Source organism: Ruditapes philippinarum, unplaced genomic scaffold (assembly GCF_026571515.1).
Source record: "Ruditapes philippinarum isolate M1 unplaced genomic scaffold, ASM2657151v2 ctg535_1_1_1_1, whole genome shotgun sequence".
Classification (NCBI taxonomy): domain Eukaryota; kingdom Metazoa; phylum Mollusca; class Bivalvia; order Venerida; family Veneridae; genus Ruditapes; species Ruditapes philippinarum.
Genome location: NW_026852088.1, coordinates 192,760 through 209,002, shown reverse-complemented (window position 1 = coordinate 209,002; position 16,243 = coordinate 192,760). Strand labels below are relative to the sequence as shown.

At 29.4% G+C, this 16,243-nt stretch overlaps 1 protein-coding gene across 1 annotated transcript in view; it reads left to right on the top strand.

Annotated features, from left to right (window-relative positions):
* Positions 1–10,897: 10,897 nt before the first annotated feature.
* Positions 10,898–16,243, top strand: part of LOC132748826 (ETS translocation variant 1-like) — a 29,014-nt gene continuing 23,668 nt past the window's right edge. The window contains exons 1-3 of the mRNA XM_060738476.1: positions 10,898–11,029; positions 14,377–14,524; positions 15,750–15,858. Coding sequence (XP_060594459.1) covers positions 14,414–14,524; positions 15,750–15,858 — 220 coding nt within the window. The 5' untranslated portion in view covers positions 10,898–11,029; positions 14,377–14,413. The remainder of the gene's footprint in view (positions 11,030–14,376; positions 14,525–15,749; positions 15,859–16,243) is intronic.

Here is a 16,243-nt window from a genome sequence, read left to right as displayed (position 1 = left end):
ATGATACACCGAGGCATCACTCATAAAACTGTTATCACATTTTGTCTGCTTCCATTGAGAGTTATATGTCACCAGTACATCATTGAGAGTTATATGTCACCAGTACATCAGGCCTACCATTGAGAGTTATATGTCACCAGTACATCAGGCCTACCGAAATTTTATTTATTAAATAATAACGAAGAAACACAGACATCGCCTTCAGTACGGGAGCCAAGGAACACGGCTTTCTGTACGGTGATAAAACAACAAAAGCCACATCTCATGAAATAAATTCGAGTATTCAGAAAAATGTCTGCATTTGACCAAGGATATAAATTACAGTCTGTTTCACACATGCCATGAAAAGAAATACAGTTTATAAATATATGTATAATATTCATAATTATTTATTCTGATATTTGTAGGGGCAAAGGGCCAACTCTTTCAAAATTAACTGCCAATAATGGGGAAAAATAATAGACAAAGGGAAGTAGTTCTTTCAAAATCGAAGTTAAACTTCTAATTCTGTTTAGTTCCCCTATAGATGTTTCTTAAGTTTTCTAAACCATGAAGGCAAATTGACGTTGGGGAACATAATTTTCTTAAACTTAATATGATGAAAGAGAATAACAGTTGAAACGATTTATGAAGAAAAAATTGGTATCACCATCCTATTTATGAGATATCTGCCTCTGATTTTATTTCAATCTGTTTAGTTAATTTTAAGAGCAGATAACTGAAAGTCAAGTATACCGATACCTTATTTTATTTCAAATTATTTTTTTTAGGAGAAGAATTTCATAAGACATGTTGTCTTTCATTCTAATCCTGTTTTTTAAGAAGATTTGAATTGCTCTCTGTATATTGTGAATTATAACATGTATATATATTCTGAGAAATAAAATATGTTTAAACTAAACTAAATTATTTTTTTCTTTTTTTACTCTATTTTGAGTATTATGCAAAGTTTAAACCAATTTCATTGAATATACATTTTGCAATGCTTCAATGAGTTAACAACCTTCTGCAATTTTCCTCAAAAAGGAAGGAAAAAACGGAAGAAACTTGACCATCTCCATTAAAATAAAGAGTAAAATCAGATGCATAGATTTTAGCAAATTGTGAATCATAATAGGGAATAAAATAATAAAAAACGACATTGAAATAAAATTGGGTGTTGCTACAGCTCATGAAGATGGCCTAAAACAAGCAAAAACAGGCGGCTTATTCAAAATGTAGTTTGGTGACCTCTATTTTTTCATAAACTTGTTTCATTTATGATTCTCTTTAATCATGCAAAGTACAAGGTATAAGTAAGTAAATTTTATTGACTGTTTTCATGTATAGAGACTTCATTAATGGACAACATCACAGCAAGAGAGTTGGAAAGAAGTCGATTAGAATGACATCTCTATATAACTGTACCTGTCCACATTGAGGCAAGTGTAATATTTTTAACTAATTGATGAAGTACTGAATATGTATTATAAGTCAAACTAATATAAATACTTAAAAATGTTTTCCTCACTCAAATACAGATAATGTATTTCAAGACATATACTTTTTTATGTACATATACATGAATTACTGAAACTAATAGTGACAATAACATCTTTTTTATCCTAAACTGAAGAGCATAGAACATGTTTGTAACATACACAATAAATAATATACAAACATCACATTGCAATAAATATAGATTAAATCAAAATTATAGTAACAAATAGGAATAAAAATAGTATATATATATATATAGTAAATAAAGAACCTCTCAGTTGTCTAATCGACATAAGGTAGAACGTATGTATGATTCATATTAAGGTTCATTACCATTGGTTCCACTAGCAAAACTCATTACAATCGTTTAAGTTACTATGTATTGATTCAAATCAAGTATATATAGATACACAATTTAGATATGTATTTATTACTGAAACTAACAAGGATTTCAACTTGTGTGCGTGCATGCGTGTGTGTGTGCGTGCGTGCGTGTGTGTTGTTGTTGTTGTTGTATTTCCCAAGAGATATTTACAGATATTAAGGTATAAACTTGAAAATAAAACTTTAGGGCATGGTTGATAGCGTATTTCAGACCTTGGTAAACTATACTTGGATTCTGTTTTACTTATACTCTTGTGCGTTAAATAAATATCATAGGTTAAATATAATTTCATACATATAGAAATAGTAATTTTTAAGCATTCGCACATTGCATTATGGTCGGCTTATCAGCAGTACCTTTTTCCTCTCCTTTTTCAAGTTTCAACAACAGTGGCACTCCCTGGGATTCTTGACATCACTTTACACAAGTTCTAAAATAGATAACATGAAGAATACTACATGTAAATATTTTATGTTGTTTTGTGGTATATACTACAATGCTGTCTATCTATTATATGGTAGGTTACATGGGCTTAAGCGCATTCATTTCAGGCTTGCTTCAATGACTATCGCAGTTCAAAGGAACTTTATTATTTGAAAATTCACGAATTTTACAGTGATTGATAAAACTTTTTTCTTGTGTAAAATGGTTGTTATTAGGTTGTTTTGTTTTTGTTTTTTTTCCAATAGATTATATGCAACCTTTAACCGTTTGATAAATCAAATTTAATATTAAACTATATTTATTCCTGGTTTAACTGGATTCAATGAAATTGACTATTTAATTATAACTTGGCATGCTTCAGTACACATTAATCCAAAAAAATTGTTATTCTAAGAGTAACATATTTGTAATGAATGACTAAATGACAATGCGTCAAGTCATTATCATATTTGAATGTCATCAGTTTTTTTTTGTCATAGTAAGTAAATAGATCAAAATATATTTTCTTTTCATATTGTAAGATATGTAATACGAGAATGTGATTTGTATCATACGGCTGGAATATCAGTTCAATGATATCCTTGTTTACAATAGTACTTCCAGAAGTATAGCAAGCCTAAAAATGTTTTCATTCCGAGCAATGGTACCAGTAATGAACAAAAAGATATAGTGAAATGCTTGCCAATGTTACACTTTAACGCTAATTACTGTACAAAAATACAAGTTAAATGAAAATTTTATTGGATAAAGCTTTGATTTTTCTTTTTGACAAGAAAGTTGAAAATTTCTTTGCAAATAAAGAATACAGATGCGGTTTGTAGTGCTCTCAGCAACAGAGAAACAAACAGGGGGTGGGGGCGAGTAACATACTACTTTTTTAACATTTATTCGAGAGCATTGTTTCAAATTGTAACAACGTTTTGATTAGTAAAATAAAATGTAAACCACAATACTTTAAAAGAATATTTCTGACGAAATGGCATGTGTGTGGACGTCAGTGTGAGTGAATACGAATAATTAATTTAACAGTATCACAAAATGCATGTATAATCGCATATCCTTCTGTTAACAAAAATAAACTTTTATACAAAATTATATTTACATATAGGTGTTTGTACCTTTATTTTGTAGGAGACATTGTCAGTGGTAATTCATTAACAAGAAGGAATATATCGTTTTAAATTAATTAACAGTAGTTGAAAGCACATTATATTAATATTATCTTAAATACACAGAAGCAGGGCGATTTTAAAACCGTTTTCACACCTATACCTCTTTAAGTGAAAGTCGGGTTTCCCAACCTGGTAATTAATTGCCAGTTTCATACCATTTAACCATTAAGATAGATAACGGGGATGAAATAACTGCTCACAGCCAAATTAAGACTTTATTCACGTGAACACCATCCTTTGATAAAGCCTGTTTCACGTACATTTAGTTACAGTAAACTGCTCGTATTCGCATATATAGAGACATTACGGCGACTGACGGTAAATAGGTGCGCCCGATTACCTTTTACAAATAATGCGAATAGACTAACAGTTTAGCGTTTTAAATCATGATTCACTGTAATTTATATGTTCTTTTGTCACAAATCTCTAACATTGATAAATTTAAATTATGTAGCACAAAAATACACCATCATTTCATTATGTAACAAGTTTGAAGAGCTTCTGGCAAATGTTTTAAAAAAAAAGTTTTTATAAGAAATATTTAATAAAGAATTTAATAATCTTTTCTTGTTTATAAATTTATAATGGAATTATAAAAAGTTTATCTCACTTATTTTCAAGTATGAGTGTATGTATAAAAAATATTTTTTAAAATTCAGTTTTGTAAATGTGTTGCCCGTCGCCGTTGTCGCCTTTATCATTATTTACCTATATTGTCTACATTATTTACCTACTTTGTCTACTAACCATCATCTATCAAAGCGCCATAGCTTGTGCTATTCGGCGATATAAGGTAGATATAAGTCATATCCATGATATCATAATGTTTGAAATTAAATAAGCTATAAAACTGTTGCTACCGTTATGTGTATTAAAATATATATCAATATAATGAACTCTCGTTTGATACAGATACATATATTCACTTTGGACCTTTGTGGTTATGTCTGGCTAGTTTTGTGGTTTTGTCTGGCTAGTTTTGTGGTTATGTCTGGCTAGTTTTGTGGTTTTGTCTGGCTAGTTTTGTGGTTTTGTCTGGTGGTTATGTCTGGCTAGTTTTGTGGTTATGTCTGGCTAGTTTTGTGGTTTTGTCTGGTGGTTTTGTCTGGCTAGTTTTGTGGTTTTGTCTGGCTAGTTTTGTGGTTATGTCTGGCTAGTTTTGTGGTTTTGTCTGGTGGTTATGTCTGGCTAGTTTTGTGGTTATGTCTGGCTAGTTTTGTGGTTATGTCTGACTAGTTTTGTGGTTTTGTCTGGCTAGTTTTGTGGTTTTGTCTGGTGGTTATGTCTGGCTAGTTTTGTGGTTATGTCTGGCTAGTTTTGTGGTTTTGTCTGGCTAGTTTTGTGGTTATGTCTGGCTAGTTTTTGTGGTTATGTCTGGCTAGTTTTGTGGTTTTTTGTCTGGCTAGTTTTGTGGTTTTGTCTGGTGGTTTTTGTCTGGCTAGTTTTGTGGTTATGTCTGGCTAGTTTTGTGGTTTTGTCTGGCTAGTTTTGTGGTTATGTCTGGCTAGTTTTGTGGTTATGTCTGGCTAGTTTTGTGGTTTTGTCTGGCTAGTTTTGTGGTTTTGTCTGGTGGTTATGTCTGGCTAGTTTTGTGGTTATGTCTGGCTAGTTTTGTGGTTTTGTCTGGCTAGTTTTGTGGTTTTGTCTGGTGGTTTTGTCTGGCTAGTTTTGTGGTTATGTCTGGCTAGTTTTGTGGTTTTGTCTGGCTAGTTTTGTGGTTTTGTCTGGCTAGTTTTGTGGTTATGTCTGACTAGTTTTGTGGTTTTGTCTGGCTAGCTTTGTGATTCTGTCTGGCCAGTTTTAAACATATTCCACTATTTTCTCAGTATATTTTTTCAGAGGCAAAGAAAATTATAAACTATGAAAGAATATCGTTATTACAACAAATTAATGGAATCGTGAATTGAAATATCACTATCGATCTGACGTCACTATTATTTTGTTGCGATTATGGTAAACAATTTCATGATGGCAAGATAGAAATATTGTTTTGTATTATCAGCAGTTATTTGTACACATGTAGGTGTTGAGATTATTTGACTTTAGCATATTCCCGACCCCTGTAACGGCTGGGCATGGTAAAGTGATGCTAAACCACATTTATATGTCATGAAGGACAAGAACCTAATTACTTACCTTTAATGTTATGTTATTTAAAGGTTACTCTTGAGTGCAAACTTTGTTGGAATTACTTAACTTTCTATATATCATATAAAAGTTTACATTACATATTGGTTTTACCTTAAAATACATTTTTATTTCGAAAGACGTTTTTCTATGAAGTCCGTTCTTAAAAGCTGGGTAACCAGCAAAATACAACTTGCGTGATCTTGACAAAGTGTTGTAACTTTGTCGAGCCTCTTTAACAATCGTTTACCCCAAAATATGTCAAATCTTGATAATGCCTTCATTTTACCAGTTTGGTTTAACATTAAATGTTGTATAGTTTTGGTCACACAAATCAAACTTGACATTATATCTAACTTACTTGTTATTTAGCTGGTCCTAAAACATTTTCACACAAGACTTGGTTGATTTAATATTTTTTATTTGTTCACTTTGACGTAGCTGTAAATGAGGTACATTTGGTACATTAGAGGTCTTCGTAACACGGTAAAACTGCACGTCATATGATAAGTTCAATTAGCTAATAATATATTTTCCCTATTAGCCGATCGCTTTACAGACTTTCACCATGTTACACTTGATGTCATTTCCCGTTATCTCTCCGTCACGTGTAATATTGTAATTTGAAATGGATTGCGCTTTAGAATTGTTTCTAATTGCCGATAGAATTTTATAGAGATTGTCGTGTTTTTCTTAAAGCTAAAAGCACATTTCATGTGGATTTCTTAAAGATGTCTGGTATCAATGACTGAATTTCTTGTTAATTATTGTGATTCATTCATTTTCTTGTAAATCCATTAGTGGGTATTAGCTTGATGACTGATCGATTCACTACCATACCTGTATTGCTTCTTTGAGTAAAGAAAACAATGAAATCAAATCCAGCAGGAAGCAGCCGTAAAATAGCAACTGAATAGTTTTTGTCTCGCAAACTTTTAATCTGTGTGATATTGCTAAACGGTTTAGCTTTAATGCATTCAACAATCGCATTAGACTTTTTACCGACCAAATTAACTCAGTTAAAGCCGCCACAAAAAATAGGGCATGGTAGAAATCAAGTCTTTATCTTGGAGTTGTATTCTAGGATTATATACATCATGTATTAATAATAATAGTACTCATAATTTTATATATATTTTGCCGACAAGACTATATTGGCGTATTAAAAGAAAAGTTAACTACGCAGACATTTTAATCTTATGGATTCAGATTAGTTGACGAAAAGTTTTTGAAAAGTGACACAAGTGAATCTATCTAATGTTTTCTCACTTCTCAATGTATTCCATTTTCTCTAACAACAAACAAATATCCGCCATATCTTAGCGAACTAGCAAAATAACGATTTCGTAATCTCGGATCCTAAAACTCACAAATAGCAAATCGATGGCAAAACAATAACAAAGTCAGAATTATTGGCATTTTAGAAAAAAAAGAATTAAGTAATCTTATACTGCAATACTCTGTAGTGAAAATTGAAAGGAACAGTAATGTTAAAATGTCAAACACTGAAGAAAAGCAAAATAATATAATGACATGTACGAGACGTTGTTACAAGGTGTACACTCTTTAAAGCTTTTGACCTTGCTCGACACCACTACAAATGTATACCTTTATTTCCATTTAAACGCAATGTAACATCTTAAACACTTCTGTAATCGTGATCTGATTATATAGTTGACTGTTGTTGGTAAAACAACCACTTGACGTGAGATGACTGCGTCGGTGTATTTTCTTCCCCTCAAACAATATCATCAAATACTCGCCATAGCGTAATGTTTAAAACGTTGAAAAACGAAAACAGCAAACGTTTATTGACTAATACCAACGATACTAGTTAGCACAAATACAGATAAAACAAAAACGTCTCATGTTTTCTTAATTTCATAGTAGTATTGAGGATAAAATAAAATAATAATAATATAATACAATGTACACTAATTCTAATAATAACACATAGTTACTTCTAGCATCATATACCTGTAACATCACATACCTGTATCATGAAATGCATATGACATCACATACAGCACATACCTGTAACATTACATAAATGTAATATCACATAGATGTAACATTATATACATGTAATATCACATACCTGTAACATTATAAACATGTAATATCACATACCTGTAACATTATATACATGTAATATCACATACCTGTAACATTATATACATGTAATATCACATACCTGTAACATCATATACATGTAATATCACATACCTGTAACATTATATACATGTAATATCACATACCTGTAACATTATATACATGTAATATCACATACCTGTAACATTATATACATGTAATATCACATACCTGTAACATTATATACATGTAATATCACATACCTGTAACATTATATACATGTAATATCACATACCTGTAACATCATATACATGTAATATCACATACCTGTAACATCATATACATGTAATATCACATACCTGTAACATTATATACATGTAATATCACATACCTGTAACATCATATACATGTAATATCACATACCTGTAACATTATATACATGTAATATCACATACCTGTAACATTATATACATGTAACGTATCTAAATTGTCCTATAATATCACATACCTGTAACATTATATACATGTAATATCACATACCTGTAACATTATATACATGTAACATCTAAATTGTCCTATAATAAGATACTTCTAACATGTCATACCCCCTAAAATATCTCTAAAACAAAATACCTGTCAAACAACCTACCTCTAAAATAATACTATAATAATATATCTACTTATATAATAGCATACGTCTAAAACAACATACCTCTAAAAACACCTCTATCATTTCATTTCAAAACCTCCAACAACACATATTTATAACATATATCACATCTTACTAACATAAAATATCTCATACACAATATATTTTTAACACCACATATTTTTTTAGCATCATATTTTAATATTATAACAGACCACGTTTTAATTTTGGTTATATGTTATTACACATTAAGGTAATATGGCTATATTTTCCAGCTTTGTTGGTCAAGAAAGACCTCGGGTGCTCCTCCATTCATCGAATAACTTTAGCATTGAATATTTCTAACATTTAATATATCTAACATCAGATCTTTCTTACATTAAATATATTTAACTTTTAATATATCTAACATCAAATACAATGAACATAACATATATCTAACATCAAATACAATGAACATTACATATATCTACATCAAATACAATGAACATAACATATATCTAACATCAAATACAATGAACATTACATATATCTAACATCAAATACAATGAACATTACATATATCTAACATCAAATACAATGAACGTTACATATATCTAACATCAAATACAATGAACGTTACATATATCTAACATCAAATACAATGAACATTACATATATCTACATCAAATACAATGAACATTACATATATCTACATCAAATACAATGAACATTACATATATCTACATCAAATACAATGAACATTACATATATCTACATCAAATACAATGAACATTACATATATCTAACATCAAATACAATGAACATTACATATATCTAACATCAAATACAATGAACATTACATATATCTAACATCAAATACAATGAACATTACATATATCTACATCAAATACAATGAACATTACATATATCTACATCAAATACAATGAACATTACATATATCTAACATCAAATACAATGAACATTACATATATCTAACATCAAATACAATGAACATTATATATATCTACATCAAATACATTTAATATCAAATATGTTCTTATCATAAATAATTTATAACATTAAATATATATATTTTTTTCACATCAAACATCTCTAACATCAAAATCTATTTCTCACATCAAATATTTTTAACATTAAATATGTATATTTTCACATCAAATGTATTTCTCATATCAAATATTTCTAATATCTAAGAGTATTTAAAAATTACACTTCACACATAACGCACATGTATGAAAGCGCACTTCATTTCATTGATTTTGAAACCATGTAAAACCGAGTACAAGTTAAGAAAAAATTGCATCAGAAAAAGATTTAAAAAATGTAATAAACTCTTTCAACATAAACTAGATTTAGGCCATCATAAACAAATAAAACAAATTCTAAGTTTCTCAATATAAAAGAAATAGGTAAGTTTATTATTACAATACAAAAAGTAAGTTTATTATTACAATACGAATATGTAATTTTATTATTACAATACAAACAAATAAGTTTATTATTACAATACAAATAAGTAAGTTTATTATTACAGTACAAATAGGTAAATTTATTAAAATAGGTAAGTTTATCAATACAGTACAAATAGGTTATATATAATATATTACAAATAGGTATGTTTAGTATTACAGTACAAATAGGTGAGTTTATTTTTACAATACAAATAGGTAAGTTTATTATTACAATACAAATTTCTAAGTTTATTATTACAATACAAATGAGTATGTTTATTATTACAGTACAAATAGGTAAGTTTATTATTACAATATAAATAGGTAAGTGTTTTATTACAGTACAAATAGGTAAGTTTATTATTACAATATAAGTAGGTAAGTTTATTGTTGCAATACAAATAGGTAAATTTATTATTACAATACAAATGGGTAAGTTTATTATTACAATACAAATGGTAAGTTTATTATTACAGAACAAATGGGTAAGTTTATTATTACAGAACAAATAAGTACGTTTATCAATACAATACAATACAAACAGATAAGCTTATTATTACAATACAAATAGGTAAGTTCAGCAATACTATTGTATTACAAATAGGTAAGTGGTAAGTGTATTATACATAGCCAACATCTGGGTTGCTTTTGCAAATCAAATCTCACAATTGATAAATGCATGTACACATGTTAATATTTAAGATTAACGTAACATCTACACTAGAATTTATCTTCGACCATACACATAAAAGAGCTAACTTAGAAAATTATGTTATAATGAAATATATTAGATTTATAATATTTAGGTGAATGATTAAGCAAGAATCATGATACGGTGTACTTGTTAGTGATACCAACACGCTTGTACACAGTACACTAAAAACAGAGGCACGTGTTTCAGTTCCTAAGCATGAAACATCGTCATTATTGAATTGTTTATGGATTCCAGTGTTTTGTCTGTCCAATAGTCAAGTCACGCCTCTTCTGTCAAACTGATGCTCACCTAGCAACGGATTAGCCAATGATAATAGAGCATTCTCTCCAGCAGGGCTGTTGCTAGACGGTGTTTAAGAGTGCCCTGAGATATCATTATCTCTCTATAGTTTTGTAAAATAGCTGTGAGCATCTAGGGTGATTATGGATTAATTATTAATACTGCTGTTTTGATAATTGAACATTGCTGATTCTATCAGATGTAATGCGAGGTTTTCAAAGTTTCACAGATTTTGTAAGTATAAGTTTGATGTGACTGACACTAAAGTTTTCAAAGTAAAATCCTTTTTTTTTCCTTTAAGATTGACAACTTTAATTGACTCTAAAGATGGAAATATTTTTCATTTCAATTTAAACTAATAATATTTATATATAAATAATGTACCAGGTTTTTTTTCTTTCTTTCAAAAACACGTATTTGATAATATTCATACACAAATATGACAACATATAATTATAAACTTTTCTGTGATTAATATGAAGAAATAAAATACAAAATAGTAGATATAACAGGCAAATATTAATTTAATGTGACTCTGATTATTGTACTATTTTATCAATCTTTTTTAAGATATATTAAATATATTATCTGCTGATTATACTTAGATCATTTTGTAACGCATTGATTCAAGTACAAAATAATTATAAAACTTCGAACTATTCAATCTGAAAATAAAAGTGAAAAGGAATACATTTCTCGAAAATTGACACCTTTTACTGTCTTCATATTCTTTTGAACATCTTCAAATAGCTGTTTGATTACTACACTTTACAAACAAATATTTAAATATTCTTAGAATATTATTTATAAACTGTCATAACGTAAATATGCTAATATGCATAGTTAAAGCAGGCAACGCACCACACTTAATTCTTTTCGACGAAAAAAAAGGAAACTTCTCAAAGACAGCTAAATAAAAATAGTTAAAAAGAAATAGATTAAATTAGAACATATTTATCCTTAAAAAATAGTTTGCGTTTTAAGTTGACGACAGATCTGTTATATTAACAGAATATTGTTCATAAGATATGTGAAAAGAGAGATTTTCTGATACTATATATAAAGTTTGTATTTGCCAAGCGAATTTTTATTTGACCTCAGTAAACAGTAAACAACTAAATTCATTAATGAGAAATTATCCAGATTATTTTTAAAATAGGTCGTTATGTACTTTAATCAAGTGAATTAACAAACATGCTTCATGCAATTTAAGGTAGCTGTGTCGTACTATGATAACGGAAATAACCGTGTTATAGCTGTGAGGTACAAATGCCATCTTGTGTTTCCTTTTGCACTGATAGAAGACATATAGAGTTATTTCAAACTTTTGAAGAGCAGTTCATCATCAGTATATGTATTGAAGTAATTTGTAATTTTTTCGCGGCCTTCGAACAAGATCCAGCCAATTGTATGCGACTTCTTTTCATTTTGCCTTTAAGTGATAATAGATATATCTAAAATCCCTTACCAAGTCATCGGTAATAAAAACATATTTTGTATTTTATAAACGGTTACTCATCTAAGAGAAATGTAAAATTTGAAAATGTTAAGGAAGTTAAACGTTCCCGCCTTTTATTTATAGTGTTATAAAATAAAAATAAAAGTTTAAGCTGTAACTCATGAACTACAAAAGTGATCGTTTGGTATGTTTGTTTCTAACCAGAAAATACCATTATATAAAATAACTGTACAATGGTACATTACTGCGCAACCGTAAAACATGAGTTCATAACAGAACAGTACAACGGTAAAACTTTATATCATAACATTGTATTACTGTACAACGGTAGCCAACTTCTTAACAGACAGTAATCGTTAAGGAATTTTCAAATTATGAAACATTAGAAAAAATGATACGTTGAAAGTGCTTTTAGTTGAATTGTCTTTAAGTAACGTTTATATCTCAATCGATGATATCAGAGACAACTTAGTTTTAATTCCTCATAAGTAACAGTATTTATAAAGTTATCATAAGTAACAGTATTTACAAAGTTATACAAACACCTATATAATACAGATTTCACTTGCAAAGGAATAAAGTTTTGTTTTAAGGACCTTTGAGCTCGAAAAATGCTTTAATTTCTATTTTTCAAAAACCTTATCTACAGTTTCAAAAAAGTACTCATTCGGCGTATAGCTGAGTCATCAATTGCTTCTCAAGTGTTTTGACAATTAGTATAGTTAAAGTGTTTGAGTATTTTGTATGGAACCCAAAATACTACTTTGTTTACACTGTGCTTTCTTATGACCAATTATTTCACAGGCGATAAGCACAAAACACCCTCTAATCCATTATTGCAACATTTTAAAACACGCGATTGCCATTTCTAAAGAAGGATATATGTATTAATTTCTGAGGCATTATTTGCCTTTAAATCATGATAAAATGTTAAATTTAGTACATGCATTTACATGCATTTGACCCGTGAACCTGTATTAATTTTTAAAACCTTATGCAGATGCCAGTTAGATCGTAAAATACATCTTTATTCAACATACTAAATTCACACATGTAGTAACCACAAAATATGTATAAAAACAAGTTTGTAAGATGATTGTTGGCATCATCACTTGTTATAACTTTAAAGAAATCATAACTTCGGAAACACATATTTTATCTTTCTTTTTATATAAATGGAAAGGAAATGCGAATACTGCAAAGTATAAGCCATGACTTTTGTTCATAATATGTAACATATATGATGCAGTTAAGTCTTGAGTTTTCATTCATTCATTTTGAAAAAAAGATGGTTTGTAGGTAACTTAAAAATGAAACGATTATATTGTTTTGTAAACATAAATCAAATTAACGTATGTAATACGGGAAATAAGACGCAACTCATGGGTAAATACATCACAAGTCATGGGAAGTAGGGAAATAACTAAATACATGGAAACAATTAAAGAAACACAATTCACTGGAAACAATCTAAAGTATCACAATTCTTAAAAAAATATATATACTAGTACCACAAATCACGGTATCGCAAGTCTTTGAAAGTCACAACATCTAAAAGTATCACAGGTCACGGGAAATAATTTTACACAAGTAAAGATGGAACAACTTTTAGAATTACAAGTCGTGAGAAAATTCCTAGTCAAGTGTTACAAATTCAAGTATTTAAAGTTACATAAAATACATAAGAACATTATTGGTACATGTATGTTGTACTGGGGTTAAAATTTATAATAAAACATGGAAGGGGGAACAACTTACGGTGTCATATGACACTTTGGGACTGACAGTAGTATGAAGTAATACAAGTCACGTGGAACAATTGAATGTATCACAGATTACACGGAAGTTATCACATATTACGGAAATGATATGTCACGGACAGAATTGAAAGTGTAACATGTAACATGTAATGGGGTACAGTTCATCTTAAATGATCACATAAAACATTGTAAATAAATCACGTAGAACTTAAAGTATAACAAGTCACGTGGAATAACTTAAATCATCACATATCTGGGGGAACACTTCAGTTATCACGTGTCACAGACAACATTCTTGCAGTAACATATGAACGACTTTGGGAATAAAGTCATATTTCAATTTTATTGCATGTACTTTACAGGTATGAATGTAGTGCAACCAATGAAATAATCTGTTATATGGACATGTCGGCACAGTCCCATGTACAACGATTGGATAAAACGACAAAAAAGAAAAACAACAATAACTCTCTGGAAGATAACGAGACGGAAATTGTTGTACCTGATAATGTGAGTCAAACATTTATAAAATAAGCCTAGCTTGAAGATCTGATAATTACCTATATCTCTCATATTTTATTATTTTTAAATATCATTATATAATATTAGTGCCATTCGAGTTTAAATAGTATCTAACGTTCTGATTACATTGTTCAGTGATAATGTTAGTTTGAAATATTTTAACGATGTTAGATGTACTTCTTAAAAATTGTTAGTAAAGTTTAGTTTAAACATATTTATTTCAGCTTGATTACAAAACAAGTTCCCTTGCAACTTATATTAATCACTTTCGAGTCCGCTTCCTGGAACCAACCAGTACTGGTGTCATATGACTTGTCTTATAATAATTATGTAATGGGGGTATATTGGTCTTGTATTCAACGATTTTAACTTGACATAGAAACATAATCTTACCAAATATTAATCATTTTTTTAAGTCTTAAAACTATTTTATAATGCGGACCACAACCATATCGCTAGAATCTGACGTCACAATGTTTAAGGATGAGTCGGAAATCTAGTAATATTGCGTCATAGTTTCCTTAATAAACACAAAACAAACAAATAAACAAACAAACAAAACAAACAAATTCGTTGTAAGAGATTAAATGATTCAGCAGCCAGCAATCATTGATATTTTGTCATGAGTAAAATTTTAAGTACGAGGATGTAGAACTAACCAATAGTTTTAAGTTTCGCTTTGTCTAGAGTTATATTTTAGCTGATTTTTTACAGACGATATCTTACGGGTTTTCAGAGACAGTATTTTAAGACATAATGAGCCAATTTAAGGTTGTAAGGGCTTTTCCTGAACTGACTCCATGTAGTTCTTGTGTTATCGCTGCCGTGCACGTGCTCATTGAAACAATCAATAGTCAAGTTATTTCTAAATGACCCACATCAAATGTTTGTGCTATCCCTTTAAACTGTTAATGTTTTTTCCCTTTTTATGATTTTTTTTAAAGATTTGAAACTTGAATTAGATTTCTTAGAAAGTAGAACCAGCTATAAAGTGGATATGTTACGATAACCACTATTGACAAGTACATACTTTGCCGGTATTTATAAAAATAATAAGATTTATATGTAAAATGAAATGTGTTTAAGAAATAGTTTGTTCATATCGAAAGATAAATTGTTATTTTCTGCTTTTACTTTGTTCAACTGATATAATTACACTGAATACACTTATATTTTCAATTAAATAAAAGACATTCACATATTTAACTTGTAGAAAGAGACAAACGTCAAAGAGTCATCACCTGGTAAACAGAAACACCCTGTTAAAGACAGGGCGGACAAACCGTCAGTAGAACAAAAAGGCCTTCTTGAGGAATCACAAGGTAAATATATAGGAGATCTAAGAATTTAATGCATAAATAACTTATTTCAGAAATACACAGTAACTGTCTTATACATGTCCGAAATAATAACTGCAGTTGACTTCCAGTCTGAAGACGTTTATAGTTTATATTCGAATCCATTCCTGGAACCAACCAGTACTAAGCAATTGATATAAAGTATCTTGCTCAAGGAATCAACAGATCTGAAGTTGTTTATAATAACTGGTAGTTAAAATGATACATTTGAGTAGAAAACAGTATTTTAACACTATTTTCAATTGTCTTTATTAAAATCATCAAAAAATGAAAGTAAGTAGTCGTTTAATGTTGTTTGTATATTGTACAATAATGAGTACATGATCCAGTTGAAGAATATTTGCTTTGT